This window comes from Mytilus californianus, unplaced genomic scaffold (assembly GCF_021869535.1).
Source record: "Mytilus californianus isolate M0D057914Y unplaced genomic scaffold, xbMytCali1.0.p SCAF_11, whole genome shotgun sequence".
NCBI classification, from domain to species: domain Eukaryota; kingdom Metazoa; phylum Mollusca; class Bivalvia; order Mytilida; family Mytilidae; genus Mytilus; species Mytilus californianus.
Genome location: NW_026262593.1, coordinates 29,766,487 through 29,788,155, shown reverse-complemented (window position 1 = coordinate 29,788,155; position 21,669 = coordinate 29,766,487). Strand labels below are relative to the sequence as shown.

General features: G+C 31.7%; 1 protein-coding gene across 2 annotated transcripts in view; it reads left to right on the top strand.

The window, feature by feature from the left end:
- LOC127719866 (uncharacterized) overlaps positions 1-21,669 on the top strand; it is a 102,858-nt gene that overhangs the window by 69,239 nt on the left and 11,950 nt on the right. For both annotated transcript variants that reach the window (XM_052226206.1, XM_052226205.1), the window contains 2 exons: positions 3,267-3,382; positions 17,707-17,941. In XM_052226206.1, the coding sequence (XP_052082166.1) occupies positions 3,267-3,382; positions 17,707-17,941 (351 nt within the window). The remainder of the gene's footprint in view (positions 1-3,266; positions 3,383-17,706; positions 17,942-21,669) is intronic.

Sequence of the window (21,669 nt, the reverse complement as noted above, 5' to 3'; positions counted from 1 at the left end):
AATTTCTATAATAATGAACTATTTAATTTTGGTCTGAAGCTTTATTATGTTGAGTTATCACGTGTAAGCAATTCTTATATATGTGGTAAACCTGCTTCCTGTTTGCCGATAGTTTTACATTTAACCACACGATGTACAAGGGAAATATTTCGTCAAAGTTTTCTTGTCTTCTGTGAAAGGGTTTGATTTTATATTTGATCAGGAGTTCAGTTCAATGTTCAGTTGAAGTGTGTAAGCAATTTTTAATTCTGACGTGCTGCATCTTCCTGTTTGTTAATAGATTGTCGTATCGCTCAAAATGAACATGCATTTCAATCCTAGATCTACATCCAGTATTTACACAGCTCTCCAAATTATTGGGAAAAGTTAACTGCCCTTATTCCACTACAAATGTAGTTGCAAAATATGCAAACGGATATCTCGAGTCAATCACTATGCCTTTCATCATTATAACTATAATATACCTTTACCGTTCTTCGACTTTTTCAGGTGTTAGTTTTTCCATCTGTTGCAGCTTGTTGCCTGCAAAACACATTCATTAAATATTATTCTTGATGTCACTCAAATTGCATTAAAACCTAACAAAATCACAACAAGACATTGGCCTTTACCTCCCCTTGCTTCTGGCAGGGTAACCAGTGTTTACTTAAATGGGTTGTGTTTCGCATAAAGGTTTTGACATAAACATATACAAGAATGTAATACACGTTTTGTAAAATATCAAGGACTTCATTAAAAAGTCTAAAAAACAAATTAGTTTTAGTTGTAAGCTAAAGAATGAACTATAAACATGATAAAAACAAAGAAATCTTAAAACGAGTAATCCAATGCATGACTCAATTGTTGCTTAACTGTATTGACGATACACCGATATTTTGTACCTTTTTAAACATGTATCTTTATGAAATATTATTGATGTAGAGTTCTGTACTACAGGTAATAGTTAAATTTGCCTATTCGTTCATGATACCCCTATCTAAAGTCCAATTGCGTGAAAGGTAAAGCGCATAATAATACACAGACAACTAGATGAATGAAGTAATAATACATTTGTATAAAGTTAATGTACTTATTTTATCATATTACGTAACAAGTGTATTTATCTCCTACATTTACCTGTTCAAACAGGATTATAATAAGTATATTGCATCATGGCATGCAACTACATGTATGCTATTCTACATTCTGGAAATATTTCATTCAAATTGATTTATTGAATTGAAATTTGGTTTCAGAAGCAGTAAATTTAATACAGACAAGGTGATACTTTAATAGTAAATTTTTTATTTATGCCTCAAAAACTTTCAAACTACATATAAATGTATATGCGGTATGGGCTTTGCTCTTTGTTGAAGGCCGTACGGTGACCTATAGTTGTTAATTTCTGTGTCATTTGGTCTCTTGTGGAGAGTTGTCTCATTTGCAATCATACCACATCTTATTTTTTATATATACCTAATGATTTTCTGAGAGGGTATGTGCATGATGGGGCCGAATGCATTAACTTTAAGCCCCGTCCTTTAAAGTTTGAAATGTCCTATAACTCTATGAAGCCCACATCCTTCAAAATTTATCGTGACCACAATTCCTTCAGGCAAGCCCCAATTTTCAAACAATTTCCATGGAAAACCCTGGACAAGTAATAATTTGTAAAAGCATAACTTATGACTTACCCATATTTTCAAGATCCACAATTCTAACTAGTTCTCCAGAATGTTTGTCGTGCACCAAGTCACTTTTTATCCTTATTTCGTCCAACAAAAAGCCAACCAATTTCTTCCAATCATCAGTATAGACTTTTAACTCTTGTAATTCATTTGCTTAATGTTCAAGTATCTCTGGTTGGAATCCTACACCCTTATTTATTCAATGTTATAGTCGTAAAGTGTTCTTTCACTTGGTGGGTTTACAAATTTCAAATGTCTTAAAGCAGCATAAGTTGTACAAAATTTTCGTCTAAGCAATGTTCACCACTTGATCATCAAGGGATGTCAACGCATTCCACTTTTGTTCTTTAATCGGATGTATTTAAGTTAAAAAAAAGAATAAAGACAAATAAATTGTCATTCTAAGCTGATGAAAACTTGTCGATTACCTCTTCTTCTAATACTGGATACGCGAATGTACATTATTACATTTATAAGTTATGATCCAAAAATATAAATTTTTAGACACTGTTAAAATAAACTGTTGAAACAGGTGTATATCTCTGTTATATGCATCTTTGATAGTTTAACGCTGCCGTCGGAACAGCTACGTAAGGCTCGCTCTTTGACTCCGTCAATTTGAGACAAAAATGTATTTGCTGTTATACATGTAAATATTCGTTGTTGGGTTGCCGTCTCATTGATAAACCAAACATGTATAAATTCTGGAAAAACTTCAAAAATTCAATATAGGGTAAAGCAATTTATCTCTACTTTACATTATATATTCGGTAAAAAAAACATCAAACATGCAATACAGGGTAGAGCAAATGTTCATTAATTAATGGGATTTTTGTCCATAAGTGGCAGTTTAGAAATTTAGCAAATTTGGTCAAGATACGATGAGTAATTTGAAAGACTGCTACAATTTTCTTTGGTCATAAAATTTAACTACATGAAATGTTTTGTACAATTACGATACATAACTTTACATATCCATTTGTCATATTTGATATAAATCTACACATTTAGACTTTTTCCTTGAAATTACTACTGATGGTAGGTGTAACACCAAAATTTATGACAAACGCGATGACTTTAATTTTCCTATAGCCAACTTTAGTATATACGGTTCACTACTGACCCCCTACGGACCATACAGGGTGAATGAAATCTATAGGAAATTTGGCCCTCGGCCTTCAACCCCTATAGATTTTACTAACACTCTATGGATCCGTAGTGGGTCAGTAAAGAACCATATAACTTGTATTATGTTTTGACTTGTAATATGAATGATATGTTTATTGTTATAAATGGATTTTTTTGTTTCACTATAAATCATTCGAAATACTACAGATTTTCTATCCCAGGTAAACATGACCTTAGTCGTATCTTTTGTAATTTGTGGTTCTCGATGCACTTCAACTTTGTACTGGATTTGTCTTTTAACTATTTTGACTTGAGGGACACTGATGGGTGTTGTATAGACGAAACTCGCGTCTGGTGTACAAAATTATATACCAGATACCTTTAATAAATATTTGAACTTATTAAAACATACATGAAAAAATAATAATAAAAGACTTCTGACCCCTATACATTTTTTATATCTACTCGAAGAATTTATGGTTACAACTGGAAATGGAAAGACTGTGAAATTTTACAACACAGAGACACTAAAGGCAACTTATACAATTGAGCTACCAGACTCTGATTTAAGGGATGCAGACTATAAAGTGAGTATGTTTGTATTTGTGATGCAGACTATAAAGTGAGTATGTTTATATTTGTGATGCAGACTATAAAGTGAGTATGTTTATATTAGTGATGCAGACTATACAGAGATTATGTTTATATTAGTGATTCAGACTGTAAATTGAGTATGTTTTTAATTAGTAATGCAGACTATAAAGTGAGTATGTTTAAATTTGTGATGCAGACTATAAAGTGAGTATGTTTATATTTGTGATGCAGACTATAAAGTGAGTAAGTTTATAATTGTGATGCAGACTATAAAGTGAGTAAGTTTATATTTGTGATGCAGACTATAAAGTGAGTGTGTTTACATTTGTGATGCATATTATAAAGTGAGTGTGTTTACATTTGTGATGCATATTATAAAGTTAGTAAGTTTATATTAGTGATGCAGACTATAAATTGAGTATGTTTTTAATTAGTGATGCAGACTATAGAGTGAGTAAGTTTATATTAGTGATGCAGACTATAAATTGAGTATGTTTATATTTGTGATGTAGACTATAAATTGAGTATGTTTATATTTGTGATGCATACTATAAAGTGAGTATGTTTATATTAGTGATGCAGACTTAAAAGTGAGTATGTTTATATTAGTGATGTAAACTATAAATTGAGTATGTTTATATTTGTGATGCATACTATAAAGTAAGTAAGTTTATATTTGTGATGCATACTATAAAGTGAGAATATTTATATTAGTGATGCAGACTATAAGTTTATATTAGTGAAAAGCAAAATCACAAAAATACCGAACTCCGAGGAAAATTCAACACGGAAAGTCCCTAATCAAACGGCAAAATCAAGAGCTCAAACACATCAAACGAATGGATAACAACTGCCATATTCCTGCCTTCGTACAGGCATTTTCTTATGTAGAAAATTGTGGATTTAACCTTGTTTATAGCTAGATAAATCTCTCACTTGTATGACAGTCGCATGAAATTCCATTATATTGACAAATATGTGTGAACGAAACAAACAGGCACATAAGTAAAAATGTCAAAAATTATGGTATATCAGTCAACATTGTTTTATAATCTTAATGACTATAAAAACAAACAAATATAGAAACATAGTTGGTTAAATCTGATTTTAAGGCATACCGATACTTAAAAGCTTGCAATTAAAATCTACATGAAAACCATATCTTTGTTTTAATAGGGTATGTTTTCAATTTTTTTTCAATTCTTTGTTTATTGATATTAATTTCGCAAATATAATCAACATCACGATTTAGAAGTTTAAGCTCCTATAGTTATGATATAGTTATGTGTACACTGTGTTATCTTAAATGCAACTTATACTTTAACAATTATCAAGTATGAGTGCTTAAGGGAATTTATATATTACAGTAAGGTTAGTAATGACATGTTCTATAAGATACTATAACTGAACATGTGCAATAAGGGCTTTAGTTAACCTTTTTTAAGTGGAAGGAGAAGGTATGATAAGTCCACTTTTTTGGTCTCTTGAATTAAAAAATCAATAAAGTGTCATATTTTTACCAAATTACATCCTACAGGTGATCATAAGACATAAGTCTGTCAGGTATCAGTGTTTTTTGTATTGAAGTTTTTGGTTTACATTTGTAGCTCACCGTTCCTAAAATGTGAGCCTTGACATCATTTGATGTCCGTCGTCTGTCTGTCCGTCCGTCCGTCCGTTGAAAATTATTTCAAACATTTTCTCATCTAACACTACTGAACCAATTTCAACCAAACCGTAGCTGAATGATATTCAGGGTATCTGGAATAAATATTGTGTTTTCTTATCTGTTTCTTAAAAAAACATGACCGCTATGGTTAAATATAAAACATTAGTTAAAATGCATTGTTTGGGTTAAATCACAAAAACTAAAGCATTTAGAGCAAATCTAGCATGGTGTTAAAGTATTTATAAGTGGTATCAATTACTTTTGGAGTCAAAAATTCGTTGGAAGTACTATTGCATGCTTATGTTGGTGATTTTGAATCTGTTCAAAGTTTTGATTTTTCTTCCCTTAATTCTTATTTGCCTCATAACCTTACTTAGAAGAAAATTCACATACCTAATCAAATGGGCATTTAAAAAGTCAAAATACGAATATATATGTTCAAACTCTTTTCGGATATTTTTTAGTAACGACAGACAAAAGAACGATGTAAATTGGACCTGCTTTGATATGCCAACTGCAATTGAATTTTCACTAGACAACATTTTCGTTCGCAAAGGAGACTTTGTATATCGCCAAGGTATCGGAATTCCAATGGGCACTAACTATGCACCACTTATTGCAGATTTATTTCTGTATTCTTACGAACCCAATTTCAAAGCAAATCAGCAAAGACCTATCGAAACAACATCTAGTACAACAATTTAATAACACCTTTAGATATTTGGATGATATTTTGGCTTTCTTCTTCTTTTTTGTATAGGCTTCCTATAGCCAGGAACACCTCAGATACTATTAGAGTATAATGATGACTTCAGTATATTAACAAAAGATATTTTACCTTATTGAGGTTACGTTAAAAAAAAGCCAATACTAACAACGATAACTGCCCATTTCTGGATCTTGATATATTCATCTAAAATTGAAAACTTAATACTTAAATTTATGATAAAAGAGATGATTTCTCATTTTCTATTGTTAACTTTCAATTCTTAGACGGGGATGTTCCCTTGACACCATCGTAAAGTGTTTATGTGTCTCAACTTGTTAGATTCGCTCTTATATGTAACAACGTATTCGATTTTCACGAAAGATATCTCTGTATAACTGAAAAATTATTACACCAGGGTTTTCGATATCAAAAAGGGACTCGGTGGCCGAGTGGTCTAAGTAGTTACTACTGTAATCACTAGCCAGTCAACACTGAAGTTGTGAGTTCGAACCCCGCTTGTGCGTGTGCACTCGACTCCAATCTTAATTGACTAGGATTGTCAGTTTTCCTATCGAAGGTCGGTGGTTTTCTCCGGGCACTCGGGCTTCCTCCACTAATAAAAACTGGCCGCCACGAAATAGCCCAAAAGCGGTGCTTAAAATTGGCGTTAAAATTGGCGTTAAAACAAAAAAATCAAAATCGATATCAACAAATTTTATCATCGTCACATGCAGACATCTTATACGTTCAGGAATTTCACATCCCATGATTTATGGTGTTATTCTATACAAAGCTCAGAAATTTAGCCATTCACCCGAAAAGCTTACAAAACCTTTAAATAGACTTATCTGCAAGCAATACAGCTACCAAATTATGTCAAGTCATTTAAAATGTCATTTTTGGAATTAATGTTGACATTTTCATAGGGTATTTGCATAAAAAATGAAGATATACTTTTTAACAATAGACATAAATGTATTTTTAATTATTTTGAACGAACCGTATGTTGTGTATAAGCGACAATATACTAAACGACACAAGTATTGCCTCGTAATTGCATTTCTTTGGATTTGGTATATAAATAAAGGCAACAGTAGTATACCGCTGTTCAATGTTATAATTCCATAAGGCGAATGCAACTGCAGGTAACAAACCAAAACCGAGGGAAACAAATCAACTATAAAAGGAAAACGAAGGAACAACAGAAACATTGAACTACAACAAACGTACACATACATGATACGGACTGTCTGTTAACAACTGCCATATTCCTGACTTGGTAAAGGACATTTTTAAGAAAAAATGGTGGGTTGAACCTTGTTTTATGTCTAGCCAAACCTCCCGCTTCTATGGCAATGTTATCAATACCGCTAAAATGACAACACTGCGTGACAGTATAAACAAACACAAGCACACCCAGCACAGAGAAATACAAAAGCTAACAATATACTAGCAAATCACAACATGTAAACAGCAGAAGAACAATGGACACCTTTCACGAATCCACGACGTACATCACACCACATATGAAATAGAAACAGCGTCACAACGTCACTATTTTCAACGTAACTATTTGTGACGTATTACAGTCAAATTCACCAAAAAAAAAGATTAAGACGTTGCACGTACAGGAAATTTAATTTGTAATGGTGTATTCTATATTGTCTAACTATGACAAGAATATTAAAATGAGATTTCGTTTGCAGTGGTGTCATCATTTACATCCTCTAACCAGGTCAGTTTTTCTGCTAAATCAAAACTGTGTAAACGAACTGTTGCATATAGTTACTTTAAACTTAAATTAAATAAATGAAATAGGTGATAGTTTTATCTGAACTTATATATACATATAGAAAATAATTATAAAATAACGGTACAGAATTCAAACCACAAACATAAAGAACACAAACCAAATAAACAGACAAATTAACAACTAAGCACAAAATGACCAACCGGACCCACACGTAAAAGAAATTAATAAAAAAATGCATGCAAGTTGGATATATAAATACCAAATCATGTCGTATCCAACAGCGAACACTAGACATAACAAAATATCCAACCGGACTTACAAAAGAAACAATCATAACTAAATACATGGATGTTGGATATATAAATACCGAGACATGTCGTCAAGCAATGCAAATTCACACTGGAATAAACAGTCATATTCGGGAATAAGTCACTTTCGGTACGAAGCAGAGCAGACGACATAGATGGTAAACCACGATCAAAAACGTGGTAAAAATATTGTTCGTTAGTTTAGACACAGACACATCGTATAGATAAACCAATTCGTGATGGTGTTCATAAAATTTACGGATTTTCATTTTCAATCTTTCCTCCTCATAACTCTGTTAAGACAGTTTCTGCATAAGGAGCACACTTCTGTATATGAAGTCCGTATAGTGTGAACATGCATACTTGTTCATGGGACCTCTGCTTCTGGACTTAACACTTTATAACAGTATGACTTAATATGTAAACAAGGGTATTTGACCATTTCCTTATTCTATGAAATACTCTCATCACAAGTTGACGAATCGTATGTTACGGTGCAAAACTAACAACGACAAAATTATTTTGAAATTTACCTGTGGTCTGTAACGAGTTTTGGCCATAACTGTAGATAATTTTGACTAACTCGTAGCGTAATTGGATTGGAGTTTTAAAGAAATTTAATATAAAACCAGTTAAGGCATGACGTGGTTATGTTCTTCTCTTATAAATCATGATAACACGATTCTAAAACCCTAATTGGAGGGATTTTGTTTTAATATGAAAAAGGTGAAGACAACATTGTTTTAAATCAATTCACTTGAGGTCTGGAGCTGGCATATCAGTAACTGCTTGTAGTCTTTGTGAATTTATGTCTATCATTGTATTTGTACTTAGTTTCTTTCGATGCATTTTTTTTAAATTAGACTCGGACCTCTCCTGAATAGGATTTAATTGTGTGTATCACTGTGCGTTTATTTATTCTACAATGGCTAGAAGTAAAGGACGAAGGTTGCGATTTAACTTTTAATTAATTTTTAATTTTTTGTTTTAACATGTATTTTCGTATTGACCTTTTATTTTATTGTAGACATTTTTGTTGTATTTTTTTTTTCTTATTTCAGTATTTGTATCTGACACAGTGTATGTTTTATTTTTTTGTCCTTGATTTGTTTTAATTACCATGCTGAATGTACAGCGCCTTAGAGTAATTTTTATTTTTTATATAGGACACCTTATAAATTTTCATTATTATTATTATTATTTAAAAGACATGTTTAACCCCGCTGCATTTTTGCGCATGTCCTAAGTCCGGATTTCTAGCCTTTTTAGTTTTGTATGTTTTATTTAAAATTTTGGTTCATTTCTATGTTTTGGAGTGTACAGTGGCGTCCATTTTCTCGATCTAGTATATATAAATGTTTTGGGACCTGCTAAAACCCACCTCTGGGTGGGGGATTTCTGGCTGTGTTGAGTGCCAATTGATGTACATTATGGTCGGATTGTTGTCTTTTTGACACATTTCCCGTTTCCATTCTTTACTCTATTAGGTTTATTCACCTGCCATGAAATTTTCGGACAAATCAGACAATAGATTTTCGGGCTTTTGCCCCTGAATTAATAATTTCCAGGAAATTTGGCAGTTTTTGGTTATCATCTGGATTATCATTATAGATGTTTCAGACCATACGAGTATTTGGACCGGTCCGTATACATATACTCGTACGGTCCGACCATACGCGTACGGACGGACCGTATGAGTATACTCGTACGGTCTAGTACGAGCTCGACCATACACGTACGGTCCAAATACTCATTTGGTCTAGAACATAGATAAAGATAAACTGTTGACTCCAAAAATGTTCACCAAAGTAAGATATACAAATAAGCCAAGCTGACTTAAATTGTCAATTGACCCTTAGGTTAAGGCATGACGCGGTTATGTTCTTCTCTTATAAATCATGATAACACGATTCTAAAACCCTAATAGGAGGGATTTTGTTTTAATATGAAAAAGGTGGAGACAACATTTTTTAAATCAATTCACTTGAGGTCTGGAGCTGGCATATCAGTAACTGCTTGTAGTCTTTTGTCAATTTATGTCTATCATTGTATTTGTACTTAGTTTCTTACGATGCATTTAAAAAAAAATTAGACTCGGACCTCTCCTGAATAGGATTTAATTGTGTGTATCACTGTGTCTTTATTTATTCTACAATGGCTAGAAGTAAAGGACGAAGGTTGCGATTTAACTTTTAATTAATTTTTAATTTTTTGTTTTAACATGTATTTTCGTATTGACCTTTTATTTTATTGTAGACATTTTTGTTGTATTTTTTTTTTCTTATTTCAGTATTTGTATCTGACACAGTGTATGTTTTATGTTTTTGTCCTTGATTTGTTTTAATTACCATGCTGAATGTACAGCGCCTTAGAGTAATTTTTATTTTTTATATAGGACACTTTATAAACTTTCATTATTATTATTATTATTTAAAAGACATGTTTAACCCCGCTGCATTTTTGCGCATGTCCTAAGTCCGGATTTCTAGCCTTTTTAGTTTTGTATGTTTTATTTCAAATTTTGGTTCATTTCTATGTTTCGGAGTGTACAGTGGCGTCCATTTTCTCGATCCAGTATATATAAATGTTTCGGGACCTGCTCAAACCAACCTCTGGGTGGGGGATTTCTGTCTGTATTGAGGGCCAATTGATGTACATTATGGTCGGATTGTTGTCTTTTTGACACATTTCCCGTTTCCATTCTTTACTCTATTTGGTTAATTCACCTGCCATGAAATTTTCGGACAAATCAGACAATAGATTTTCGGGCTCTTGCCCCTGAATTAATAATTTCCAGGAAATTTGGCAGTTTTTGGTTATCATCTAGATTATCATTATAGATGTTTCAGACCATACGAGTATTTGGACCGTATACATATACTCGTACGGTCCGACCATACGCGTACGGACGGACCGTATGAGTATACTCGTACGGTCTAGTACGAGCTCGACCATACACGTACGGTCCAAATACTCATATGGTCTGGAATATAGATAAAGATAAACTGTTAACTCCAAAAATGTTCACAAAAGTAAGATATACAAATAAGCCAAGCTGACTTAAATTGTCAATTGACCCTAAGGGCTTTTTTGCCTTACAAAACTATTTTTCAAAATCTGTTCATAAATTTTCAAAAATCTTCCATCAAAAACTACTAGTCTAAGATTGAAAAGCAAAAATAATCATGGATTAAAGATATACGCAAAAGATTACAGGTTAGCGATTGAGGCTCTGGAGAACCTCTTGTTTCCTATACGTATAGGCAAAATACAGTTAACTGCAGTTACAGCTTAGTGAAAGGATAAAATATATAAAGTGTCAGCAGAAAAAAGAGCAGTCTTTTTTATTGGTCAAGTCAAACTGTCAACCTGAAGGTCAGGTCAAACTGTCGACCTGAACTAAATGTTGAAGACTCTCCTTGATAATATCTTTCGCCTCTCTTTGATAAACTGCATAAATATTCAGATTTAAATACGTATCCCAAGAAAACCTCTATCGTACTGTTTCATTGGCCGCAATTGACCGACAATGGTATGTACTATGTTTACTACGATAAAATTAAGAATGGAATGGATACTTTTAGAATAAATGCTGGGCCGTTTAAATCAATCAAATTGTTGCATGGATTTGAAAAATATCACTGGCGAAGTTAATGTTTTACGTTTTTTATTATAAAAAGTCAAGATAAATTATTTGTTTTACACTGTCTGTTGTTTGTAAATTTGTAGTACAGTGTACTTTCTTGTAAGTTCTATCTGGAAGGGGGCGTTTTTTTTTTTAAATTGATAATCTTGCCTAGCAATATTAAATCTCATGGCAGGATGAAAATGGGTTTATTGGGACAAACATTTTTTTTCAATCACAGGGAAGCAAGAATGTTATTTGAAACACACACTGTCAGTAGTATTAATTTCGAAGAATCATAATAACTGAGCAATATGCGCAATCATTTCTTTGCAACTTCTTTCACAACTTGATCTTGATAGCAATAGCCTATATTTGTTTCATTTACAACGTTATTTAAAAAAAATAAAAAAAATATTATATAGAATCGGGTACAATCTGTTGCATTCATACGTGTGTTAATAACAGTTGTGTGCTTTAAACATATAAAACAAAAACAAGTAACATATCACCTCTCTTTATGTGTTTACTTTGAAGCTTTTTCTCTATTTCTAACATTGCATATCTTCATTACTTAAAAGACTAAAATTTGGACCAACTGAACTACCATAAGTTTGTAATTTGTCATCATAACAGAGTAGGTGTATTTGAGTTACAAAGTATCAGAAAAAGGCCAAATTATATGCAAATCTATATATTTTTTTAATAAATGCCTCCACCCCTTGAAACGCAAAATCTGACACCTCAAGCGACACATTATATTTTGATAAAAAATTAGTTTTAAAACCAATAAATTTTAACTAAGAAGCTGGCATTTGGTTAAAATTTCATGATAGGAATTTATTTCCATATAAATCATACGAGAAAAAATTGTCAAAAGTAGTTGTTTACCCTGAAACTTGCATATGAAGACTCAAAATCTGCAACACGGAAAACTAGGGAGAGGTGTTTGGGAAAACAGAGTAATAACTGAAAACGTCTGCTACTGCTTGCTGGAAATAGATTAGGGTTCGGTTCCTTCCGTGCATTACATTTTTTGGAATTAACAATTCTCAAAACAGAAATTTTGATACTTGAACTTACCTTTATCGTTTTTCTCCGCTTCAAAACCGCCACCCCGTTTCAAACATAGCCGACACCCCACATGTGGTGTTCTACATTGTTTTTATGACAATTAGGGGAAATCCGATTAATTGGCTACATAGAATTCTGGGTGAACAATAGACAAGAGTTAGACATATTTGCTCAAGAAAATACTTCTAAGAGTTTAACCATATTTATATTCTAAGGTTCAAGTTTAATCAAATAAGAAGAATTTCACATCAAAGATTTAAATATTAAAAGTTGCATAGCATTAAAGACTCTCTAACTAAGGGTTTTATATAAAATATTTAAATTAATTTCTTAATTTTGTTTACCTCAATTTAAAAGTATGAACCCCTTTGATAAAAACTAACTCTCGTGGAAAATGTCTATGGGTACATACAATGAAATTGGTGCCGAAAACGGCTAACATTGATAAAAATTTAAAGACAAGAGTCAAACAGGCCGGTATTGAAAGATAATAAGGAAAGTTTAACCCTAAAGTATGAAAATTGTATATGATGAAATTATTGAAGATTCATTCAGATGTACACAATGTACATTCAAAATAGGACATTTAATTCAAAGTTGTATTTAAAGTCGATATAACACAAGCTCTATTGAGCTTTTCAAATCGACTATACGTGTACAACAATATATACACACATGATATATCAACAAAATTAATGCTTAAACAATACAAAATACAATGTTAAGACAATAAAAGTTTGACATAAAAGGAACAGTTCGTCTAAGGTCTTATGAAAACTATGTGCAAATTAACTATATTTAAAACATATTATTCAAAATTTTAAATTTTAAAGAAACTATAAGAAAACAATACATATGAAAGATTTAAAGTCTACATGCATGCACTAGCATTAGCTGCTATTAGGGTCCAATGTTTGAACCATTTTTGACTAATCAAACGATATTTCCCTACGACAATGGTTTGACAGCTTATTCCAGATCTATGCAGCATTGTACCTAAATGATTTAAGGCCATATTTTGTAGTTTTTACTTTAGGAAGTGCTGCTGTTTTCTGTGACCTAAAGTTACATTTTTTATTTTGATTGAATAGTGTAGGTAACTTGGACTTTTTTTTTATTAATAATCTTAAATGTTTCAATAGCAATAGGTTTTATTCATCGAACTTTTAAAGACGGTAGTTTTGATTTTTCCAATAAATTTTCATAAGATATATTATAATCTTCATAAATGAATCTTCAAGCTCTTTTTTGAATTTTTCAAGTTTAAAAGATCTTTTCTTACCAAAGTAGTGCCAATAACTGGACAAAAATTTAAAAAAATGAAAGAATGAAAGAATAGTACGTTGTTAACCTGCCTTAATCATTTAAATCCGTTTTAAAATGTTTAACTGTCTTGATGTCTTTTTACAAATTTCAGAAATAAGACTATTAAAATTTAAGTCCGAATATATGATTACCCCTAAGAGTTTAACATTATCTTCACAAGAAATTTTATATCAATTTAAATCTTACGTTTATTTGTCTTTTTACCAATAGCTAAAGCCTGGATTTTGTCAGGACTTACTTTCAATAAATTTATAGAAAACCAGTTTATTATATTTCAACTATCAATTTTTAAGTATTTACAATTTTATCAACGACGTCATGATCACAATATAATACATTAGCTCTTATCAGCAATAATTGATAAAAACCAAAATCACTCTTAAAATCAATAATGGATAAAAACCAAAATTAATCTTATAATCAATAATTGGTTAAAATCAAAAGCACTTGTATTATCATATATTGATAAAACCAAAAACACTCGTATTATCAATAAATGATAAAAACCAAAAGCACTCGTATTATCAATAAATGATAATAAACAAAAAGTGCTCGTATTATCAATAAATGATAAAAACAATCGTATTATTTATAATGCACAGGGAGGGAACGGAAAAAATAGAAAACTGCACAGCTACCGGAACTTCTGTTCGTCGAAGCGAGAGTAGTTCAATAACAAGTGGCTCACATAAAGTTTTTAAATAGTCAATGTAAAGTAAAAGCGTTAAAGTTAGTGATAGTTGCCCTAGTTTACTCTGTTTGATCATTTACTAGAAGCGGAATAAATTTTGTATTATGTTCTAGATAGTAGATGTCAATTTACGGTCATATACATAGAAAATAACCAGAAAATCGTGCCTTGAACACAAGCTTATGAATATGCCGACATACAATTTATGTGTTAAATAAAAGTTTTAAAACGTGTTCTGTACATGTGTTCAGATGAATTGATAGTTGCTTGATTTGTTCATACCGAAAATATTCACTATTTTAGTCTGTCTTTCAGAAGCATAGTTTTAAAGAATTCCACTGTTCGTGTGCTGTTGTGGTTATGAAACTGCATAGGAAGCAACAAGTATCATATTGTTTTGTGTACAGGTAGCTGTCTACTGATAATAATATTTAATTTTATAACAACTGTCAGGCTTACTTATTTTACATATTTGATCCATTGATATATATTAGTACGACGAAAGTAGGATATTATTTTCGGATGTACTTAAAGGGACACTAGCTGTCAAAATCATCAAATTCTCATATTTGGTTTTTAACATACTAAAACACATATCCAAATTATGATAAGTCTTAAATAAACAGTTAACAATGCATATACTAGATAATATATATTAGAATTTCGTGTGTATTTGAGTCTAGATGCCATCCAATTATCTACCGAGATGACATCCGATAACTACCGATGGTCATAACACGATATAAACATAAAAAGGTATCTTAACTTTTAAACCCGCTGCATTTGTTTGCACCTGTCCGAAGTCAGGAACCTGGTGTTCAGTGGTTGTGGTTTGTTGATGTGGTTCATAAGTGTTTCTCCTGTCTCGTTTTTTATCTAGATTATCAATATATCTGCCCTGAAATTTTCGGACGCATCAGACAACCCGTTGTTGGGTTGTTGCCCCTGTATTGGTAATTTTAAGAAAAATTTGCAATTTCTGGTTATTATCTTAAATATTATAATACATAGAGATAAACTGAAAACAGCAAAAGTGTTCAGCAAAGTAGTATCTACAAATAAGTCAAATGTTCAAAATTGTCAATTGACCCTATAAGAAATTATTGCCCTTTAAATCAATTTTTCACAGTTTTTTGTAAATTTGTGCTATCTTTTACAAGAATCTTCTTCTCTTAAACTACTTAGCAAAATTAAACCAAACTTGGCCTAAATCATCCTTAGAATATCGAGTTAAAAAAAATTAACCGATGACCCCGATTTTTACCAATATGGCCGCCATGACTAAAATTAAACATAGGGGTTAACTATAGAGGTCTTTGGGAAAATTATAAAAAAATAATTTCAAGTGGTCACTTTGAACTTGAAAACTAATTTAAACAATGATAAGGGGTCTTTCGTAACTATTGTAAGACTGCAATGAGATGTCTTGCTTTTAATTTAACTACTGGGCCAAATTAAACCAAACTTGATCTCAATCATTATAGGGGTATCTAATACTATTTATTATGATTTTCACATGATTTCCAAAACCACACTAGATACAGGTGACCGACACAGGCTCTTGAGAGCCTCTAGTTTATATATATCGTAGCTAGGGCCCCTTTAATATGTTGAATAAAACAATGGATACATTAAATTTAGTATATGTATTTTGGCTAAGTATATTAAATACACATCTTATAATTGTGATTTTTAATAAATTGAATTTACAGAATCTAAGATTATTTGTTTATAGACGTTATAAACTATTTTATTTTAGTACTAGTATCATTTTCAGTCTTCTTTTTCAACTATCATCCAACCAAAGCCCCAAATAAAAACCCTTTGTTTACCTTACATCTCATCTAGCCAACCTTTACTTTTTAACTGTACTACCTATAATTTAAAAAAGTTTGCTTATGTGAATGAACCTCGGAAACCAGTAGAAATCAAACAAAAGAAATGGAACTATTGACTAGAGAAGGTAAAAATGGTCACCGATATTGTTTACGACTGTTTGTATGACCTTTAAAAGTTAATCACATGGTAACGTAATATTTTAAAATGAAACCGTCTAACGAAGGCCATATCAGTCGCTTTGGCTACATGGCCTTCGTTGAGTGCCTGCGATTTTCTACGTCGCACCTTTGTTCTTAATTGTGAAGTTGCGTGATAACCGCAATTATAGACGTCCCAGATAATAGGCAATTGGCAGTTTTTGCTCATTACCTTGATTATCATGATATATGACCAAAATTGTAAATTGACCTCGTATGGAGTAATTGGACTTAAGACGGTTTTTCACATTTTATTCTTTATTTTCTTCAAGTTGAAAAAATCTTCTCTTCTAAAACTACTTGATCAATTTCAATTAAATTTGGACTGAATAATCGTTAGTTTTATTAGTATTAAGTTTGTGATTTCACTTCTTGCTCGCAAAGACAAATGGCCGCCTTTGCTAGAATTAAACATAGGGGTAAATGTAGATTTCGGTTTTTAATTTAAAAACTAAAGCAGTTGTGAAGTTAATATTATCAACAAGTCATGATCTCTCCGTTTGTGAAATTTTTAGACATTTGACAATTTGACAATTCATTTCCAGGTAACTGCCCCTAAAATGTTTACCGTATGAAAAGTTTGCAATTTTCGATTATTGTCTTGAATATTATTATAGATAGAGAGAAACTGTTAACAGCAAAAACGTCAGAAAAATAGAATCTACGAATAAGTGAATATGACTGAAATTGTCAATTACCCATTATTGGCCATGGACGATTTTTACAATTTTTTGAATATTTTTAAAGAAACTATGACAGAAACAGAAAAACTTTTAATATAATTTTTAATACACTTATACATTTTCAAACATGGTTTTAACATCAAAGTGCTACCTGAGGTAACCTTTCTGCACTAAAATATATAGATTATGTTAGCCTGTTCATCCAACTACAAAGTTTCCTTAAACTTTTAATGGGCAGAGACATTTTACTATTTTTACAATTTAAGGTCCAAATAATGCCTCTTATCATACCTCCTTCTTAGAACTTATGATTAAATATTTATATCGTCTACTTTAGATTTGAATTAATACAATAATATGTAGCTTTTTATCCCTATTATTACAAAACCTGCAGTAGTGATATTATCAAACACCTACTAAATTTTTCTTAATTTTTACTAAAGTTAAATATTGATGGAACCATGGTAGCCATGAAAGAAGATGATGATACGATTGTTGTGGTAGATGTTGAAGCCAGGACAGTTGTAAAGGTGATGGTAGATGAATTAAGAATGAAGTTTGGATTAAACTTGTCTGACTCGGTATCGCCAAAATTGGTGCCAGATAAGAAGAGCTTCATAGTCTTTTCTGGTGAAAAAGATAACATACCGACTCATTTTCTGTATGACTTTAAAAAAGGTATGTAGAGTCTGTTAGTTAAGAAAGTGAAGCCATAATGAAAAGTAACTTTCTCAGATTTTTAACCATATAATGACAATTTGCACCTATTTTGATTTTGGTCAAAAACTTTTTTTTACCAAAACATCGACTTTTCCATTGCTTTATATGCGGTACCCATTTTATTTCACAAAAAATATTAAATAAAATGAAATTTTCTCAATTTTATCATATAATGCCATTGTGAATCTCCTATTTTTTTTCATTTGTTGGCCGGATTGTACGAATTCCAAAACCGGCTTATAGCATGGTGATGTTGCATGGACTGACGGGTACTCGGATTTCGGGCAAGCGTGGAAAAAACGGCGACATACTTAGTGTTATGAACTCCTCTTACAGTTTAAACCTAGATCCCTGAAATTTCACAGAAGGCTAAATTGCACATATGACGAAGATGTGCACCTGTTATAATGGAATCGTTGAAGAAAAATTTCCAATTTTTCCGGAATTTGGAAATTAGTGATTTTCCTGCAAACTTTGCAAAGGAGTGTACCATTTTTTTTAGACAACTCCTTCTAAACCATGTACTGTTTTCAACCCAAAATCTCTGAAACAAAACAGGATCACAGCATGTTGTGACATTATGACTTGACACATACAAAAAGATCGTGTTTATTTTCTTTTATATATATTTTCCCTTGAAACTTCTACATATTAGTTTTCGTACACTTAAAAAACATCTGTTCACGTTTAAACAAAATTCAGATCGTAAAAAAAGACCGCAAATGGTTTTTGTTTTTTCATAAGACACATAACAAATACGCCGAAAACGTCAAAAACGACCTGTGTGACATTTCAACAGATTTAATCAAATGAACAATATAGGACATAATTTAAATATTATTCACTAGTTAAAGACACAGATAGTTTTATATCTATTGTATAATTTTGACACAGGAAGGATGAATATGTAAAATGTGATTTGTGTCTGTAGCATTCCTTCGAATTTTGAAGAGAATTTTATCAAGAGAGATTTGTGTTTGTGAAATAAAAATTTCAAATAATCATAAATTCTGCGACGATCTTTTGAAATGTTGTTACAAAACCTTTTTTTTACATTTTTTGGCTTTTCCACAAAACTATTCGTCCTTGTCAGGCGGGTCCATTGAACGATGACTCATAAGTTAAAACATACGTTATTAACACAAAAGACTGCTCTTTTAATGAATACCCCGAAAACAAAACAAAGACGAGAATAGCATTAAAACAACGCTGGTCATACGTTGCAGTGTAATTTGTCCTCACGCGCAAACTCGATTATTCCAGTTACAAAATGTAAAAAGTATTGATTTTAAGGCATATTTCATTTTTAATTTTAATTACGCACATTTAGTTATATATATGTATATAGTTATCAATTTCGAAACTTCGAACAAATACAAAAAAGGCGAACTGGAATGCAGTAGCCGTATCATCACTAACACCGTATGCGACGTCACTATGAGTGCAGCCAAAACTATCTATGTGGGGGAAAGTAAGGCATGGCATGACCTACATAAATAAAATTAAAAAAAAGCAGTAATACTCAACACAAAGAAATACCTAAATAACTCATATGTTAGTACATTCAAAATATTTAAATCGCAGACTAACAATGTACATCTCCTATGAATGAGAGAAACTGCGCATAAAAGCGTCAACGTCACAAAAAAAAAAATCCAACCGAACTGACATAAGAAACATAATAACTAAATACATGAATGCTGGATATATAAATACTGAGCCACGTCACATCGTATATCAATGTGAATTCACATTCGGCAAACAGTCATATTCGGGAATAGGTCACGTTCGTTACTAATCAGATCAGACGACTATGATGATAAACCACAATCTTAGACGCGGACAAAATGTCATTACTTAGTTTAGACACAGACACATCGTATAGATCAACCAATTCATTATAGTGTCCATAAAATGTACGGAGTTTCAATTTTTATCTTACCTCCCCATAACTCTGTTGGAACAATTTCTGCGTACGGAGCATACTCCTGTATATGAAGTCTGTATAGTGTGAACATGCACGAGCATAACGTATCAACTGAGATATGTAAACACCATACGACGTATGTTACTGCTATGAAATGGGAAATTGATAATTGGAAAGTTGAAATCATCACCGTTTGTCATAGATTTTAGTCTGAAGTCGTCCATCTGTGTCAATATTCAGGAAAAGATCAATGTATGAAGCAGACCTTCTAGTATGCATAGTATCCTTAATTTCAAGTTCACTGGGATATACGATTTGTAAGTACTCACTGATATATTGGTTATTCAGTGATAGGACATCATCAATATATCTGAAAGTAAAATTAGACAACTTCCCAAGTTGCTTTTCATTTTGTCTTTTAGAAGGTTCTGAATGAATTCCTCCATTGGAAAACGAACTGTATGTTGAAATATCAATCCTCTAAACTCAACAAATATGTTGTCGATAAAAAAGTCCAGCATTTTTATAATATCATCGTCAATTCTTCACAAAATAAAAATTTTATAACCAAAAACAAGAAGTGTATATCTACGATTCTAATTTTTATATATATAAAGAAGCTCTGTTTAATGAACCTGTGAAGTCGATCTTCCAATATTTAGCATGAAGAATAGTAGTATAAAGCGTGGAAAAAACGACTTAATGCTAGAGCAAAATTGCAGAGATTGATTTGAGATTTAGCAGTAGATCGTTTGAATTTTTTTTAGAATCCGCATCTGATCGACACCACTGGTTGAATATATCTCATCACAATATTTCGGAAGGCCATCTTTAACTGTAGAAAGAATAGTAGTCAGCACTTTAGAAAGATGATTAGTTGAAAATCTTCACGATCCAGCTATGTACCGTTCTATATAAGGAGTTTTGTAAAGTTTAGGTATCAAGTATAATGAAGAGAGATTTTCTACGTCTTCTTTGATGTGAATACCTAAAGAAAGCAGAAAAGATTTGTGTTTTCTAAATTTCATCCTTTGTAAATGATGTTTAAAAGTATGTAGGATTATCATTTTTTTCTGTTAATTACAAGCTCTTTTATGAGACATTACAAATATTTTTACCTATGAAAACAATATTAATAGAGGCTTCATTTGCTTGAACAACGACATATTTGTCATGAAGAGAGGATAAAGCATCCACAACCTCCGGCTTTTTGAATGGGTTAGAAACCCGTGTGCTCATATTACATCGCAGTGTCTTAATGCGACTCTAAATGCATTATCGAATGAAAACGAAAATTAAAACTGGGTTTGTTTCAAAGAGGCAACAACTCGACCAAATACCGAAGTTGTTTAGATTCGGGCAATATTGTGTGCATAAAAATAATATCTATGAAGACAACTTTTTAAAAAAAATCAGTAAGTCAAAAATCTTCTAAGTGATTGATCATTTAGACATAAAGTCATTTATTAAAGCACTTAAACTCTCCTTGGTAAAAAGATTTTGGACCCTTTAAATTATTCTTCATGGAAAGTTCTATTGGCATATTCTATTGAAATTAAGGCCACACCAATTTGATTTTTAGTTCTTCGGACAAAAGCTCCAAAAAATATGGGGCGAGTGAGCGAATTTTTTTGATTGTATTTATTTCTTGAAAATGAGTTTTGTTGAGGCGGGTGCTCTACAAGTGGAGCGAGCGGTATAATATTTTTTTTTAAATTGTGCGATTTATAATTTTATGTACATGTAAAACTGGTTACTT